Here is a 19,029-nt window from a genome sequence, read left to right on the forward strand (position 1 = left end):
CTGACCTGTGCCCGGCCCGGCCCCGCCGCCCTGCCCTGCCCGGCCCGGCCCGGCCACCCGGCCCCGCCGCCTCCCCCTCCTCCTGCAGGACTCGGCCGGGCCCCGCGCTCACCTTTAAGAGATTAGACGTCGCCATGATCCCCCCGCTGCGGGGCCTCTCCAGCCGGCAGCCGCGGCTCCTCTGCTCGAGCTCGGTTCGGCTCCCACCGGCCGCTGCCGCTTTACATGGCCCCGGGCCGCCCGCACCCGCGGCGGCGGCAGCAGCAGCGGCGGCGGCCTCAGCCTCAGCGCTGGGCTTCCCTGTCCCGCGGCGAGGCTCAGCGCGCTCGGCAGCGGCGGGACCGGCGGGGTGCTCCGCACGCAGCCGCCCCTCAGAGCCTCATGGCGGCGGCGGCCCGGGCGGCGCTGGGCGGCCGCGGCTCCATGGAAGGGGCCGGGCCCACATGATGCGGCCGGGAGCGGCCCCGCCGCCAGCGCCTGCAGCGCCCCCTGCCGCCCGCCGCCCGCACCGCCGCCTCAGGGCCCGCCCGGCCGCACGGGGCGCTGCGGGCTGTGAATAGCCTAACTAACTAACTAACTAACTAACTAACTAACTAACTAACTAACTAACTAACTAACTAACTAACTAACTAACTAACTAACTAACTAACTAACCAACCACCCCCGCGGGTGCTGCGGCCCCTCAGGCCGGGCGGAGGGAGCGGAGGGCTTCGTGCCGGTCGTCACAAGTGTTCTGGTTACAGAATCAGTGGTTGTGTAAGGATCTGAAGGAGAAGCGTCAGGAAGATGGGCCAGGCTCTTCTCTTCTTTGAGATAAGAGGCATTGGGCACAGAAGTTCCACCTGAAGATAAGGAAGAATTTACTGTGAGGGTGACCGAGCACTGGAACAGATTGTCCAGGGAAGTTGTGGAGTCTCCTGTTGTCTCTGCATTTCTTGCTTTCAAGTGTTTGAGTCTTAGCAGCCCGATTCTCAGGCTGCTGCATGTAAACAATGTGTATTCTTAAAACTTATCAGTATGTTTTGCATTCTTGTTCTCTGAGAGAGAACTTGACTGATGGTCATATTGACCAATGGAGTCAGGAGGTTGTGACCTCCTTGGGCCAACCTTGGCCCTCTGTACAAAATGTATATAAGTTATTGGAGTCAGATAATAAAGAGCCTTCCATGTTTGACCCTGCTGCTGCTGCTGCTGCTGTCCTCTATGAGGGTCCACACCACGTCGCAACGTGTTGCCCCTCTAAGGGCAGGGGTAACAGTCTCCCTCACTGGAAAATTCAAGAGCAATCGACACAATCCTCTGCTCTAGGATGGCCCTGCTCGAGCGGGGAGGTTGGACCAGATGAGCCCCTGTGGTCCTTTCCAACCTGACCCATCCTATGACTCTGTGATCGCAGCATCTTTAGAGTTGGAAGGGACACACAAGGTTCATCAAAGTCCAACACAAGGGAATATTTACACTGGTACTTTTTACTGATATTAAAAATAGTGTGCATCTCATTTTTGCAGAGTTTACACAATGGTTGTAATTGTTGGGGGGTTTTTTTTGGGTTTTTTTTTGTTTTGTTTTGGGTTTTTTTTTGTTTTGTTTTGTTTTGTTTTGTTTTGTTTTGTTTTGTTTTCCTTGAAGATCTCTGCATGAATTTTCTGGGAAGTAAAGCCATCTATGAGTCTTAAGGTTTTACAGTATTTTAGTACCACTTCAAGGTGCTTTGACTGTGCTCAGTTTTACACAATATTGTTTTATTTGCTTTAATTCTGTTACAAATGGATTATTATTAAATTCTGCTGGTAATGAAGATATTAATTATTGATTGATACTACATTGGCCTACAGTTTAAATACTTTGTGTGGATTGTAAAAGGCAGAGGGAATGACAATCCCAGACATGTGCAGTGCTTCAAAGTGATTTGCAAGGAACAGCTCATTAAGATTTGGATGATCAGTGAAATTAATACCATCATAATGTTCTAGATGTCTTGGAGTGAACTGATTCCAGGCTTTGAATGAGTTGCATCAGAGAGCAATATGTGTTTCTGTGATCTGTTCTAATGCCCTGAAACCAATAAGATGAACCAATAAGATGAACATAGTTTCTTTTAATCTTCACTTAGTCCATGAAGGGAAAAAAACATGTGATGCTTGATTAGTCCATTTTAAACTCTTATCCCATCAAACTAGTTATGTTCAGTGGCTTTTTACATTACATTTTTCTTTCAGTGAGAAGTTCTTGTTTATCACTGCTGTGGGCTGTCACAATGACCTCATCCACAAAATGCGCCATGAGCCACCAAAGACAATCCTTTTAAAAGGGCAAGAGCACTCAGACATCTACCTGTTGCTGAAGAAAGAAGCACTGTCAGTGGCCAAACTTCTCCTATATTTGTTTCCATTTCAGCAAGTAATCAAACACATTTGGTGTTTACTATCTGGGCTTCACATCACCTTTTCGGTTAGTAACAATGGCATTCTGGAAAAATTGCCTGCATGTGGCAGTAAAGATTGCTGTTGCTTTCACTTAAAGCAGCCCAAGGCTTTGCTATCTTAGTGTCACCAGAACCACCTATCCTGTGGATCTCAGTATGACCCCTTTGTTCTCCTGCCAACATTGTCCTTTAGCTTAAATAACCTTTCTCCCTGATGTTTGTTGTTCTCTGATGTATTTTTTAGACCACAGTGCTATTCTCTCATAGTTTCCCTGCGGGAAAGCCTTACACTTTTTATCCTGAGTGTCACTGAGGGTGGTGTGGGGTGGTGCAGAGTGGCTGTTTGCAGGCAGAACCTGCGGGAGGGGTTTTGTTGAGGCCAAATTCCTCCTGGGACACAGAGAAGCACATGGCATGTGTTAGGCAGAATGTGGCCATTGTTCCTCACCCAAGCACAGAGTTGTGGAGAACTGCCGTGGGGAATTACATCTGATCTCCCAGTGTTTTTTGGACAGCTAGAATTTTACTGTTCCATTCACTGTGCACTCGGGGAGCTCCAGTTGGGCTGTGAAGCATGGTAGAGTGAAAGATGATACCACAAGAAAAAACATGTTCTCCTTTTCTGACACTTGTTCGCATATGAATCTCTTTTTCAGTGCTCAGTAGGCTTTGCCTCTCTTTTGTTTTAAAAGCTTCTCCAAGAATTAGACTCTTTTCGAGCATAGAAAAATCCCAGTAAAATGAATTGTGCATTTCAATGGTCTGATTGATGGGATTTGAGGATTGTGTATTTTAAAGTTAGGTCTTGGCATAGCTTGTTCTTTTAAAACGTGCAACTGAAGCTGTATGTCAGCAAAATTACTAAAATGATCTGCGCAAAGAAGACTTTTCTCCCTTAATAATATGCAGTAATTATTTTAAAATGACAAACTAATATAAATTATTACTAAATAGCTGAACTATTTCCTTGGCACTGAAAACTTAACCAAAATGGACAGTTCTCAAAAGTGCTGCAGAGCAGTGCCAGCCCTGAAAAGTTTTTATTACTGAGATTCTGACTGGAATATTTTCCACAATTCCTCCCCTCAGTTTTAGTACTTTAATACTTACCAACTACCACTAAAATTTTCAACTATTACCCTGCTCACTGTCACACCTTGCTGCCAGATATGTTTTCTGACAGTCCCTTCTTGAAACCAGAAACCACATGGGGGAGAAGCTGAAAGGGGAAAAAGCCTGCAATGTCGACGTTTGCCCTTCTGCAATGTAGACACTCTGCATGTAGACATAGTGCCAGCTCAGAGTTACACCCAGCTGTTCCTGCAGCTGTGCCACAGAGGTAACCAGTCCTTAGGGAGTCAGTAGCCTGCATCTCTGTGCTGACTGCAGGTCCTTGGCGCTTTCGTTCATCCCACAAGTCCCACTACAGTGATGGATATTTCCACAGGGTCTTAAGGGCTCTGGCAGTGGTTAGTCTCCCTTCTCCCCCAGGGCTGTGCAGAGATGGAAGAAATTATCTTTGTCCTCCTTCCACCCTTATCTTGTGCAGCTCTCTCCCTGGTGACTGACTTTATTGCTACAGGAGGCTCGGTTTGTCCTTCCACAATTTTCATAGAGCAGGAAAACTCAGTTTGCATAGATTGTGCAGATTTGAATCCACAGCAGTGAGGAATGGCAGTAATTGAACTATAGCTGAAATGCCAGTTTCTTTACCTAGACATTGCTTTTATTTATAATGCACAGATTTAGGGTTTGCTACTTCTACTGTTACTTTTCTGTAGAAGCTCTTCAGCTGCAGAGTGAGCCTGTGATCAGTTAGTCTCAGTTTGAGCTGCCCTTGTAGTCTGTGAGGCTGCTGGGGGCTGCTGTCAGCTGGATGACAGGCTGACTGTCCCAGGAAGCAGTCATCTCTGCTGGTTACACACTGGGCATCCATCCCTGCACAACTCAGGCCTAGCCTAAAACATTACTTTCTCTGAGAAGTAAATGAATTAAATACTTTCCAAGAGAGGGATCTACTCTAGCAGCTTGGGATTGGGATTTTGAATTCCTCAGTTTGAGTTAAATGAAGATTTACCTACTCCTCCATAAAGAGCCTGCTACTCCCAGTAGCCTCTGTGGGCAATGGGCAATTCCTCTTTTAGAATTTTAATTAATTCACTTATTTGAAAGGTAGTCTCTAGACTCTGAGAAATAAGCAACATAAATTTTTGCTGTTGACAATTGTTTTTTGGTATTTAATGATTTCTTAAACAGTCCACCATATTTTTGGTAAGGTTCCATGACCATGTAGAGAGTAAACCCTCAGCCTTCCTCCTTTTTGTTCAAGACTGAATAAAGGCTGCTGAAATTGCTGTGCCAGCTCTATGTAAAAAGCAAAGATGAAGACTTGCAGGAGCTTCCATTGTGCCGAGGTCTTCAGTGAGGGAAAAAAGCACTCTTCCTGGATGTTAATTATATAAAAAGAGGGCAATGAAGCATGTACTCCCTAAGGGAGCTGAAGTGCTGAGACTGAAATATCTGTGATCAAGGGTGGGATCCACCCACCCTGCCTTTCAGACAGACGGCTTGGGTACCAGTAACTGTTTGTCTGAGGCAGAAGGGATCTCAGCAGAGGGCAGCACATGTGCCTGGGAGCTCAGTCACACCTGCATCATTTCCTGTGAGCACAGGACAGTTGCCAGTTTGAGGTCAGATTCGTCAGTCTATTCCATACTGAAGGCATAAATGAAACAAACAAACATCTTCCACCTCTAAATCTTTTCCTTGGTTGATTCCTAAGGTATGAGGCTTGTTTCTGCTTCTTACCTGGGACAGATACAATTATGAGCAGGCCAAAATATCTTAAGAATTCATGTGTAAAGTATTTTAATGAGTAGAGGAAGATATTTACTCTTATCAAACTTAAAATAAAAGCTATGAAACTTTAAAAATTCTAGGAGTCCAAAACAATACTTTTTATCTATTCATTTGCCAAACCTGTGAATCCAAATAAAACCTTTGTTGAGGTTATTCAACATTTTCCATTTCCTAACTGGGATTGACTAAATCATAATTTGCAAAGTTTGTGTTTTCTTATTAAATATTTTCTATTTTTTAATTTGGCTACCAAGTAAGATTTATGTAATTTCTGTAATTTCTGGGATTTTAATTCTGTTGTCACTATTCATGCTTCTTTGGGGGGAAATAGAATATATACACACTGAACTATATCCCATCCTACAGCTTATTCAAGCTGTTACTTATGTATCATGTTGCAAGGCATCTGAAAAGAAAATTATGCATTTTGACAAATTACCAGTTTATCAGACATTTCTATCAACTGCAAGTGTGTAGTGAGAAGATACAGTAATGGTTTAATATATCATTAAGACAGACAATGTTTGAAAGTACATGTTGACCTACATTTTTAGGAATTACAAATAAGACAACTATGTGCACAGTACTTTAAAATGTAGTGAAGTTCCTTTCTAGTTGCATTGCCAATACCAGTTCCTCACACAGCTGAATCTGGTTAAAGGCTCTATTCCCAGTGTAATAAATGTGACGCCACAGGTACAACATTGACAACAGAGATTAAGGCTCTGTTCTGATGATTGTTTATTTCTCTGTGCATACCTCCCCTTCACTCCCCTCTTCTCCCAGCCCTTTTCCCCCCAATACAACCTATTTTTTGTACAGAATGAAAAGCTCATTGGCTCCAGAGTATTCAGGAAGAAAAAATTAAGATACAAGATTTTAATCTAAAAATAATGAAATATGCAATGAAATGTAGATTCACAGCAATACCTGGCACTTATAAGGCTGTTGTAATCATTATTATTATTATTATTATTAATTGGGTATGTCAGAAGAAACCAATATCCTCATCCCATGGTGCTAAACCCTCAAAAGCAGGTAGCACACAGAGGATAGAGTCCAGGACTGAAGATCATATAGACTCATTTGGTCTCAGCAGTCTTTGTGAAATTGAGGAAGAACAATTGTCTCTATATTTGAGATACAGAAGGTGAGGCACAAAAACTGCAAATGCCTTGCTCAGAAACACACAGTGAAACCATGGTAGACTTTGTGTCTGTTGACTCCCCAGTCACTGATTTATGTAATGAAATAAATTAATGAAACAACGAAGAGATCTTCTGAGATGCACAACATGAGCCTCATATCATAAGGGAATCAGTGTCAAATGCACACAGCCTGATTCTTCACTACCTTTTGGCATCTGTAGTCATGTTTACTTTGTAAAGAGGGCTTAAAATACCCTCCAAACAAAGTTGATTTGGTGTCAATACATGTAGTTTAATAGAGAATCAGGCTCACAGCCATTACTCTGTGGCATGCTGAGACTAGAATTAACTGTTCTATTTGCTAATGAATTAAGGCTGATTCCTGTTTGTATTAAGGCCTCTGTATCCTTCCATGATAGTGTAACTCTGCCTCAGCGCAAGACTCAGGCTTTAGAAAAACTTAAACTTTTAGTTCCCTTTGACGTCAATTAATTTAGTTGCCTTAAATGTATAAAGTAACTGGAACCAAACAACCTGTCCCATACTACAAACTATTTGAAAAAGGATTGTAAAAGAATGTAAAAGTAACCTGAGAGAAAACCAATCATATGCTTGTTGAAGAAGAAAATTAGATTAGATAGACCTGTTGCCTGATCTTGAAAAAGGAGAACTGTACATGATAACACACTTTTATATGAAGATAACTGGCTTGATGTTTGGAGGTTATGAGTATGCCAGATAAATTGTAGATGCTTATTAACTCTGGAGATCAAGTCATCTTTTATACTAATACAATAAAATAGAAATAGATTTATTTGGTATTTACGTGCTAGACCTAGTTTGCATAAAGCTAGTGTGTGTTATATTCAGAGGAGTAGGAAGATGACTCCAAGCTAAGTAAAATGCTACATGATCACAGATTTCTCCTATTGTTGTTGTTATTAAAAGCTATTATGGGTTTCTTTCTTAGAATAGGAGTTCTCTAACTTTACTCTCTGTAGATGACCATTATTTTAGAAATTCTTTCCTCTCCAAATGCTCTGCTTGTAATGGTTTTAGTTTAAAACCTTCCTTTTTAAACAACAGTTTAACATTTGCTGGCTAAGAATAAAACTGTCCTTGCCCTATTCAAATGTAAGGCCTGGGTTCTCATGGGTTGCAGCACTTTCAAACTGTTTTGACTTCTAGTTAGAAGTAGGTTTATTTTTTAAAGCTAATATGGAATTTGTTTGTGTAAATTAACATAATTCCGTAGGCATCAGTGTGATGATGATAATTACCCAGCTGAGGATCTGGCCGCTGAAATGTAACTTCAGTGGTTGGGAAGCTGTTTTGTATACAAGTCAAATAACAGCTGGATCATATGTGATGTTATGTTTAGTTTCATTGGCAATTCAGAAAATATTTAATAATAAATTCCATTGTTTCTATTCCCCATTTTTGTATACAAATAAATCATCTTTTCTAAAACATTCTTTTTCTTTAGTAAGGCTTGTATTCATTGTCATATCAAAAGTGTTCACTATTGGAGCAACCTTTCAGTTTGCTGTCTTTAGAGTTATCTTTGTTATCAAATTCTACAGCATTCTAAACTTTAATGGTCATTAGCAACCCTGCACTTGAGTAAAGAATCACATTAAAAAAGTATAAGGTATAATATTTTCTTGTCCAAAGCTAAGGCAGGAAGAACAAAATTAATGAACTCATCTGATCCTCATCTAACAAGACTTGATTTTAAACAGTATTCAAAATACAAAGCCCAAGCGACGATGTTGTCACAATGATTATTGCACTTTCTTAGTGTCTTGCTATAGAATTAGTTTTTCCTTTAGTAATATATAATTTCTTTTCCTAAAGACGGCACTAAGTTATTGTACTCTGTAAAGAAAAAAAGCACTTAAAGTGTTATGGATTATAACCTAGACAGAAGGATACAAAACCAAATTACCGTTCTATGATTCAGCTCTGCCATGATCTAATATTGTTTCAAAATTATTTTTCTGTCATTTAGATTGGCATCATCTTCCAAACACCCCATGGGCTCTTTGGCATGCTACAAACTCAGCAGATGCACTGTCTCCTGGGCTTTACAGCTTCCTCTGATGAATGTACAACATTGGGAACAAAGCCGCTCTTGACACCTTCCCATCCATCTTGTATTGAGATTTCTCCATTTTTTACAAGTTCATAGATGTCTCGTGTAAGAATTGTAAAGGACTCCTCAACATTCGTGGCATCTTTAGCTGAAGTTTCTATATATTTCATACCACAGTCAGATGACAGTTTTTCAGCTTCTTCTCTTGTGACCTCGCGCTGTGACACTAAGTCACATTTGTGTCCTACTAACAGGAACACAATCTGAAAGGGCTGCACGTGCATTTTGGCTTCTTCCAGCCAGTCCTTCACGTGTTCAAAAGAGCGTCGATTTGTGATGTCAAATACCAGCAGGCCACCCACAGAATTGCGATAATAAGAGCGTGTTATTGATCTGTGAAGGGAAAAAAAAAAAAAAAAAAAAAAAAAAGGAAAGTTAAAATGCATTTTCACTTTATTCATAAGCGATTACTTTTCCATATGGAAATGGGTTTTTATCTTTTAAAAGTTTTATTAAATAACTTTCCTTTTTAAAAGCTGATTGAAATGTATTAATTTATTTACTAGACTACTATTTTTTTCCTACATTCAAAATTCAATTTCTAAACATTCCTGAACCCAACACCTCTAGGACAAATATTGAATGCTGAATTATTCTGTAAAGTGGTCTTTATTAGCAAACTGTGGGACATGTTCACAGAAGAAAATATATATACTTTTGGTGTAAAGTCTGAGTCTTTCAGCTTCATATCAACATGCACTTCACTTTGTTCTATTCAATTATTTCAAATATTTCAGAAATATGTATTTCACATACATCACATATGCCAAGAAACCTGGAGCCCAAACTTGCCAATGTTCAAGCATATCCTTTTGTATTCCTTGCAGAAACTTTCTTTAAAGGAATGTTTATATAGATAATCACAACTCTTTCTGCTTGCAGAAGTCAACAGGTAGCAGGCATAGAAAGGAAACTCCCTGAACAAAACTGTCCAAATGTTCTGAGTGAGCTGAGCAAACACATAATTATTACAATTATTACAGGCAAGGGACACATCTACCTCCAGTGTTTCTCTCACACAGAGGTTCAAAAGCTCTTTATACATTTACATTTTTTTTTTTTTTTTTGCATGAGGGCTGACAAGAGTTATTTTCTACTTTTGAGCCCTCAAAGCTCCAGAACCACTGGAAGGAATTTTGGAAGTAGAACACTCTTCTTCTGGTTGAAAAAAGTTTTAATGTGCTCTAGAATAAGGAAAAAAGTTAGAACGTCGAGAGAGAGAGAGTGAAAGATGCAGGATCTAAACAATTATTTTAAGTCTCTAATCATGAGCAGTAGGAGAGAACAAAGAAGGTGAAAAGAAACATTTTAAAGGAAGTGACAGCCTACCAAAGAATGCACACAAGCATTGTTGCTGGCATAAATTATAACTAGTGTACATATAAGTATTCTCCAAATTAAATGAGAAGCACAATCTCTAAACAGTCATTATTTGAAATCATAACCTAAGCTAAGAATTAATTCAAATTTATCTCATGATTATGAAGAGGATGCTGATGCCAAAACCTCAAAACTTTAGGAAGCAGGATGAACTGTGCACAATAGCACAACTTTCTGTAACAGTAGCTACCTCCAATGCTCAGTTTGCCACATTTCATAGTTTTTGATAATTTGAACACAGAGGTATGACTAGCAGCAATAGTCCTATTACACATAGGTAAGTGCACAGATAAAGAAGACTTAGATTTCTTGGCATATCTAAATTCATTTAGCCACAGCAAACAGCATCTGAAATGGTTTTATTTAGATAAGAGGGAGGGACTGTTTCTCCTAATGCTTAGAAAGATCTTTTCTACATTCCCAGCAATAGAGTACATGCAGTGTCTCTCTGAATGTGAAGACAATAGGATCTTAACCTCAGATTAATTCAAAAGACCTATGAAAAATGGCACACTGTTTCACAAAATTGCTTAAGAACACAAGTGAGGGGTGTGACATTTTGTGAAGTATTAAATAGAAGTGCTGTATGGATTGGTTTCTGGTTTTCTTAACCATTTCTTTTTCCTCTAGAGTGTCTGCAAGCACAAATGAAGGCAGAAAAATAATTCAGGTGGTTCTAGTAAGGGCAAATGTGGATGACAAAAATGAGATTTGATATGGAGAAGTGAAAGCTAATACAACCTACTTTCATTAAAACAACAACAACAACAACAACAACAAAAAGAAAAAAAAAATTAAAAAAAAAAACCCAAAACAAAACAAAACAACCCTGCCCCCACCCCAAACCTTGAAAACAAAGAAATGCATTAGCCAGGAAAGAAAGTAGGTTAGTATTAAAAATGCAGTGCATCATCTGCCAAGTATTTCTATATAAAAAGATGTTCTATCATATATCTATGAACTAGAGTACTGAAACATAGCGCTTTGTGTTTTTGGATGCTTATACACAGCAGTCAGTACCTTCACCTCTTGCAAGTCCCTTCTGCAGAGATGTACTAATTTAGATGGTGATCTAAGCCATTATACTGTATTATGTGTATGTATTGCTTTTAATGGAGATGACTAAAAAGTATCCTGTAACTTGGTACTGTACATCACAAAAACTGGGTGAATATATTGGAAAGACAACAGTCTTTTTTTTTTTTTTTTTTTTTTTTTTTTTTTTTTTCCTGTATTTCTGGTATGTATAATTTGAAACAAGTTTTCTCATTACCAAAAAAAACCCCCCCCAAACTATATAACAGAGAGGCCTTAGAAAACAGCAACTCAAGAAAAAAAAATACAAAATTTTTAAAGAAACATTGATACATACAATATCATGTTATGTGGTTTTTTAAAATCTTCTTCTTACACTTCATGAGGCAGCAGTGCCCTGGCAGCCAGGAGGGACAACCCTGTCCTGGGGACATCAGGCACAGCACGGCCAGCTGGGCAAGGGAGGGGATTGTCCCCTCTGCTCTGAGCTGGGGCAGCCTCACCTCCAGTGCTGGGGGCAGTTCTGGGTGCTACAATAATATGAGAGGGACATTAAGCTGCTGGAGACTGTCCAAAAGAGGGCGATAGAGATGGAGAAGGGCCTTGAGGGCAAACCATATGAGGAGTGGCTGAGGTCACTTGGTGTGTTCAGCCTGGAGGAGATTGAGACCTCACTGCAGTCTGCAACTTCCTTGGGAGGGGAAGAGGAGGGGCAGGCGCTGATCTCTTCTCTGTGGTGACAGTGACAGGACCAGAGGGAACAGCCTGAAGCTGTGTCAGGGGAGGTTTAGGTTGGATATCAGGTAAAAGTTCTTCACCCAGAGGGTGTTTGGGCACTGGAACAGGCTCCCCAAGGAAGTAGTCCCAGCACCAGCCTGGCAGAGCTCAAGATATGTTTGGACAATGTTCTCCAGCACATGGTGTGATTCTTGGGGTCATCCCATGCAGGGCCAGGAGTTGGACTTTGACGATCCATGTGGGTCCCTTCCAATTAAAGATATTTTATGGTTCTTTGATTCTTTGTATAATCACATCAGATTATGGCTTTAGGGAGGCTTTAAGTCAGTGTCAGTGTTGCTTTTTCATTATGATCTTACTGTTCTTTACCAGATGAACCAAATTTTCACTAAAAGCTTTATCTAATTTTGAAGAGTTATTTTTATACTATGACTAAAGACTACATTGTAATAGTATTAATTTTGAAAAGACATATTGCTAACTGAGAAAGAATAGGATAGTGTTTTATTTTGAAGATGTACTAGATACAAAATATATTTAATATGCTGGTCTACTAAAAAGTGGCTTAATGAAAACATCCTCACAGTATTTTGCCCCCACTGAAATGAACTCTCAGTTTTAGCACCACTACTGAGCATTTTGTGGCATTGGAGGTTTCGTGATTTAAATATACTATCGGATTTAAATACAGGAAAATGAAACAAACAAACAAAAAACATAGCAAAGTAGATGATATAAAGCACAGACAAAGTAGCAGATTGCTCTAAGTGACAGACCTGAAGATAGAAAGAAACTGAGGATGTGCCCTTCATTTACATTAATCTGCATTACAGGCCTGAGTCTACACTAAGCAAGTCTGTAGGTTTTTGTTCTAGTAAGATGTTAAAGGTGTTACTGATTATGTTGTTATTGTCCATGTGGCACCTCAGACAATGGCAGATTCTGCTTAGTGATGCCTGACTGATGTCAAAATAAATCTATTCAATAGCTGCTATTTCAGGGCATGTTAAAGATGATTTCTAAGTCAATGCATGAAATCCAATTCAAATACAGAATCATCAATGAATTAGAGACATGTAAGAATTTTTCCCAAATAATTCCTCCAAGGAAGTACATGACATCTTTTAAAAGAGTGTGATGGCAGTGTGTCACACCTTCCTTTCCCCCAGGAATGTCCCTAATGCCTGAGACCAAAAGGAGGGGGTTATTATGCAGCCAGTAGTTTGCCCTGCATGCATGGAACTCCCCAGGGAGCTTTAAAGACAGGTTTTACCTCCTCCAAAATCCCAATGCAAGTGAGCCAGAGCAGAAATGAAAATCAGAACTGCAAACTGCTTCTGAGGTGTTCCTCAGTATTGGATAACTTCTTGGAGTAATTAGCTCTTCCCTAAGATCATCTTTGCTTGTGATCTGTAGTGTTCTCCATTAGCAGAGAAGAGAATGCAACATTCTAACCTGTGGTGTAACATTGTAAAATATTTACAGTTTATTTGACTGAACGTAAAACGGACTATACAATAAACACTATGATATTTAGTAATTAACTGACAAGAAACTCAGCATAAAAAATGAAAATATTTAAAACTACTTTCTTCAGGTTGTACTTTCTGAGTATTAGAAAAAACACAGAGGTAAATTTAAGAGCAGCTGACTGCATGACTCATCAGTATATATTCCCTGAGCATTCCCGGGTTTAACAATTGCCATAATTTGGTTTTAAATGTATATAAGATTCTGTGCATTTGCATTTCTTTCATTTGGATGTCTTGTCATTGGCCATCCTGGCTATTTGTCAGCAAATTCAAAATAAAGAGATTATACACTCTTAGTCACTTATTTACAAGTATTCTACATTCTATCTGGAATGCACAAAGAGGGTGAAAAATGCTAAGACCTTTCCATTAACACTGTTAATTTCTTTGCTAATCCTTCAGAAGCCTACCTGCAGAAATACATCTGAAGTTGTGACTCATGCAAGCCCAGGAAAGTTGTTTCTTGTGTCACTCTAATGCTTATTATAACGAAAAAGATGTTGTTGTCCCTCAGTAAAACAATGCAATCCCACCTCTTCAGCTGAATGTGGGAATCTGCACAACTGTTGCAAGAGAAGGATTGATTCTGCCCAGTGAAGGTGCCCATTTCAAATCCTCCTGCTGGCATTCCAGTAACAACAGGTGTGTGGGTCAGGTACACAGAGATGGGCTATGTGTTTGCCTGGGCCATGAATTCATATCTATTGAACCCCAAGTCCAAACTAAAATCCATGCACAACTTCCCTGAAATGGCAAGCACTACAGATACAACAGAGACACGAGAGTGAGTGAGTGACAGTATCAACTTGTAAACCGGGAAATGACTGGGAGTTTTCTGGGAAAGGAAAAGAGGGTGGTTTTGCTACTGTTTGTAACAGAGGGGAGAAAGGAGAGTGTTTAATACTCAGGGCAGCATTTGAGCTAGTTTAGCTCCATTATAAACAGCAGCAATATTAGTGAAGACTCCTGGCAACAATCAGTGCATGGGAGATGCAGAAGGCAGATAAAACACTAGTAAGGGACTGTAGTAAGGGAACACTAGTAAGTCACTGTCTGCCCAGTGGCTTCCACCCTGCCACGGCTGCACTGGTGCAGACAGTGCTGCTGTGCTGGAAGGAGGGAGAGCTGGGAGGTGGCCTGGGCTCCAGATTGCATGGGAGAGTCAATGGCAGAGTGAAATACTGCAGGGGAGGATGAGTTTGGAGGGGATGACAAAGTAGGAAATGCAGAGTTAGGCAGAGGCCTCTCGCAGCAAAAAAAGAGAAAAAAACGTGGAGGAGGGATTGCTATGTTAGGTCCAGGACTTCAGGGAAAGATGAGGAAGGGAAGAGGAAACAGGACAAAGCCACTTGTTACCCTATAATGAGAGCTGGGAGGAGAAGGGCAGCTGTTCCCTGGTGTGTTTGACGGGAAAGGGTGGGGAAGGAAACTCCTGGGAAGGAACCTGTGGGCGCTGGGGGCAAGAAGGATGGTGGGCCACAGGGCCAGGACCACTGGCAGGCAATGGAGTGGAGGACTGTTCGGGGCACAGCAACCAAATGGGTGCAGAGAAATGTGCTAGGGGGCAAGGCAAAGTCTCTGGGGCAGGAGATGTGTCGGATGAGGAGGTCACAGAGCTGCGAGGGCAGCAGGGTGTGCCCGGAGGTCGGCACGTTTGGGAAGGGGTGTGGGTAAGATCCCAGGTCCCGTACCTGAACCGCTCCTGCCCCGCCGTGTCCCAGAGCTGCAGCTTGACCCTCTTGCCGGGCTCGATCTCCACCAGGCGGGAGAAGAAGTCCACCCCCACGGTGGGGTCGGAGTGCAGCGGCCCCGGGAAGCGGCCCTCGGTGAAGCGGTGCAGGAGGCACGACTTGCCCACGGTGGAGTCTCCCAGCACGATCAGCCGGAATTGGTAGATCCAGATGGCCGCGTCCATGGCGGCCCCGGCCTGGCCCGGCTCCGCCTTGGGGCTTTTCCTGGGGCTCCTGCGCGGCCGGTGCCTGCACCGCGCCCCGATGGCTCCCACGCCCGGCATCGGCGCGGCGGGCGGGGGCCGGGAACAGGGAACCGGCTACCCCCGCCCCGCTCCCGGGAACCCGCGCCGTGCTCCCCGCCGCCTGCCCGGGCGGGGCGGGGTGGGGCGGGCGCTGTCCCTTCAGCACCGCGCTGCCCGCTCCGGCCGCGGCTCCGCCACCCCGCCGCTCCCGCCGCTCCCGCCGCCCCGGCCCCGCCGCCGCCGCCGGGGCTCGCTGGGGCCGCCTCCGCCGCCCGCCCGCCGGGGCCGCCCTCCCAGCGCCGTCACTGCGCGGCCAGGCGGGCCCTCCTCCGCCGCACCGAGCGCCGAGCGAGCCCTGCAGCCCGTGCCCGGCGTCCACATCCCCCCGCCGGCAACAAGTGTGGGGCTGGGCTGCGAGAAGGGAGATGCTTCAGGCCCGCATGGAAACCCGCCAGAGAGAGACTGTTAAAGCAGGACTTTTGCAAAGAAATTGGGAGCAGAAAGGAAATACTGAGGGAGGTGCGGAGGAACCAGATGGGCAGGTGGAAAAGGGGCACAGACATGGAAACCACCTTGGTGAGGTGGGAACTGGGCAGGGCAACAGAGAGAGAGGAACAAGGGCCAGGTTGTAATGATGTGCTGGCAAAGTGGCAGAAGGGAAAAGGAGAGTTAGCAATCTAGATATCCCCAGAGAGAATCATACAAACTGCCAAGAGAAAGGACATAATCCTGGAAATGACACTCTTCATTTCCCAGTGGAACAAACTGCATGTATTTGGTCTCGGTGAAAGTGCCTTTACCCAAAGCAACAGAGGAATTGTGTCAGAAGAGAGTCCCACGTCAGAGAAATGTCTTTGCCCTCCTGGGATCTTCAGCTGACTATCATGTTATGATAAATCTGCTGAGCAATAGATTCCTCAGATTTCTTTTAAGTCTCAGAACCACATGGGATAACAAACGCTAACAGTCCTCAGATGGTTGGTAAGGGCATTAGAGCCAAAAAAAAAAAAAAAAAAAAAAAAAAAAAAAAAAAAAAAATCATTTGACTTCTGGTAAACAGAATTGCATCAGCTTCTTCTGTAGTTTGGGCTGGGGCAGTGAGCCTGAAAGCCCAGCTGAGTAGGCTGGGACAGCTGGGAAGTAGGTTGTTGCAGGCAGAAGGTCAGCAGCAAGTGGATACTGATATGAATGGGCACTTTGACAGTGAAAAGGACAGGGGAGAGGAGATGGGTAACTTTTTTTTTTTCTTTTTTTTTTTTTTTCCACTCAGCCTGTTTTCCTCTGTCCATGTTGGGCACAAGTGTGGCTAAACTCCTAAGTACCTGTGGCTGGTTAGAGGCATATCTGAAACCACATTTCTTCTGTAAGTCTTTGAGGCAATTTGCTGTGTATTCTCATTGCCTGAGTCTGGTATTGTTACTGTAATGTGTTACTTGGTCCCCACTGTGAGACAGGTGGATTTCCCTCGTAGGCTTGGGTAGATCTTGCAGCTCCACAGAGTGGATGAGTGAGACCAAGGGCAGGGTGAAGTTGAAAGAGGGGTTGCATGCACTGCTCGGGAGATGATGTCTCCCAGCCCCAAAATGAGTTTGTCTGGGATATGAATGGGTGGCTGGCCCTGGGGAATAGATCCAGACGACCCCAGAACCTTCCAGCAAAGATATGGCCTGGCAGTCCAGAAGCCATAAAAGGCACAGCCAGGATCTACCAGACGGATTTATCTTGCTATGCATGCTGAGCTGAAACTGCAAGAGGCCACCTGCTCCAAGAATCTCTTCTCTCCAGGGACATTTCAGGCTGTCCAGTCAGTCCCTGGGACATAGTGGTTCTCCCTTCTGACTCCTGTACATTTCTCTCTTGCACTTTCACCAGCTCTTCTTAAAACAAACTGAACATAGCTTGTACTTGACTAGTTGCTCCTTTAAGTAGCAATTAAAATAAAGCTGTGTTAATAATTATAATGATAAATTAACACTCATAAGGCTGGAATCAGTAAATTTCTTGCAGTTCTTCATGGAACATGATTATTGGTGATTCCTGTGAATCTTTTCTAAGTGTTATGCAAAAAGTGGCACTTACATAGAAGAAATATTCACATGTGAAACAGAGGTTCAAGGTACATGATATCAGTAGCTCTGATACTTGCCAAATGTGAATACTGAAAAATTTCAGGTGGACTTTGTTCACTGTATAATATCTAGACCAGAGGCACAGCAGATTGCTGTCCTTTGCGCATCTGGGCTGGAAGAACCCCACACTAATGAGTTACACAGCTCATTTCATTCCTAACAGGTGAGCAAAGACAATTTGCCTAGGGCATTTACAGTAGAGCTAAATATGTCTCCAAATATTATCAGGCTTCCACAGTCTGGTCTGTCTAGCTACGCTTGCCATGGTAGAAAGGCTGAGGTATGTACACATCTAAAGCAAAAACTTATATCTTCATTTGTGATCTTTAGAGTGTCACCTGATAAATGCTACCTAAAGAATCTGCATTTGTATTGTCTGTTTTGAAGTGAACACGGTGGGTGAATTCTATGTCCAAGCCATTCAGTTTTTGTTCATTTACCAGTGCGTACAGAAGCCTTGGCAGCATGCAGTTGTCACAAAGATCTCAGACCAGCAGTCAAAAGAAGCAATCAGAAACTACTGTTTTGAGGGGCTGGAATGGTTAGATCAGGGTGGTTAAAGTAGCAACATGAACCTGACTTTCCTTCAGACAGTTTCTACCAGTTCTGCATTAGCAGCTTCAATCTGCTCTTCCCAGGGCAAGTGAATCAAACCTAAACTCTGGGAAATAATAAAAGAGCCAAACAAGCCCAAACTTCCAAATCTTCTCCATTATCACCATTACAACTGCACTAAGCTGCAAATCCAAGATGTTTCAATCAAAAATTTCCTGATTTCTTGTTCCATTTTTGACCTGGCATGGAATTTTTTCTACGTGCTGGTAACTGGATTGGTGACTACATAAATCACAGCACTCCTGAAGAACATGCTCATGCGCTTACGTAGAAATTTAGAGAAACACAGATGAAAATAATTGATTTTTAACCCCAGATAGCCTGTGACTGAGAAACTATGCCTTCTCTGCTGCCACAGAAGAACCTAAGAGAACTGAGGGACCAGTCTGGAAGCAAGATGCCAACCATGCCTGTTTTAATTGCCGAGGCTGTTAGTTTGGAGGCTGATACAGCTGTTCATTTTTTCATAGAGCAAGTTGCAATAGATGCAAATGATTGCTTTTTTTTTTTTTTTTTTTTTTTTTTTTTTTTTTTTTTTTCTGCAAGCTCTTTTCTTTTGATAAAGTAGTACTGGAGGTGGGATACTCCCTATTAATGAGTAGTGAGCAGTTTCCATCCTCTAAGATGTCATCAAGGCAGTTAGGTTTCACATGATGGTGGGGAGGAGATTTTGTAAATTACAACCTGTTAGAAGATGTCCCTGTTGGATGAGGGTGTTCCTTATGTTGTTGAGATAAATATGTGCATAGAAAAACATCGTACAAAGCTCAGGAAAAAAACCAACTTGCCCAAGTGAGTGATCAGAATCCATGAATGGACTTATGGAAAAGTAAATAAATATCTAAATAAAGAAATACATACAGGTCTACTTTGTGAGGCATTAAAATGGTTCTGTGGAGATGATGCAAGTGAAACTACTCCACAGCTGAATGAACTCGGAGAGGCAGTTTCAGTGAAGAAGAGAAACACCCATCTGGGACAAGAAAAACTTCTCCTAACTGTACGGACCTGATCTTCCAGAAGTACCTACAACATAAT

The 19,029-nt window shown here is 42.4% G+C and overlaps 2 protein-coding genes across 3 annotated transcripts in view; both read right to left on the reverse strand.

Moving 5' to 3' along the window:
* The window catches only part of CUL5 (cullin 5), a 31,182-nt gene extending 30,971 nt beyond the window's left edge, over positions 1 to 211 (reverse strand). Inside the window, exon 1 of one of the 2 annotated variants that reach the window (XM_083855903.1) lies at positions 113 to 211. In XM_083855903.1, the coding sequence (XP_083712029.1) occupies positions 113 to 136 (24 nt within the window). In that variant the 5' untranslated portion in view covers positions 137 to 211. The remainder of the gene's footprint in view (positions 1 to 112) is intronic. The other variant, XM_083855902.1, reaches the window with a different exon arrangement.
* Positions 212 to 5,852: 5,641 nt separating this feature from the next.
* On the reverse strand, positions 5,853 to 15,286 carry RAB39A (RAB39A, member RAS oncogene family; the record flags this gene model as incomplete). The annotated part of the gene is made up of 2 exons (XM_083855197.1): positions 5,853 to 8,920; positions 14,964 to 15,286. The coding sequence occupies 2 exons, from the start codon at positions 15,284 to 15,286 to the stop codon at positions 8,494 to 8,496; spliced, it is 750 nt and encodes a 249-aa protein (XP_083711323.1). The 3' UTR covers positions 5,853 to 8,493.
* Positions 15,287 to 19,029: the final 3,743 nt, after the last annotated feature.

This window comes from Zosterops lateralis (genome assembly GCF_965231275.1).
Source record: "Zosterops lateralis genome assembly, chromosome: 2".
NCBI lineage: Eukaryota > Metazoa > Chordata > Aves > Passeriformes > Zosteropidae > Zosterops > Zosterops lateralis.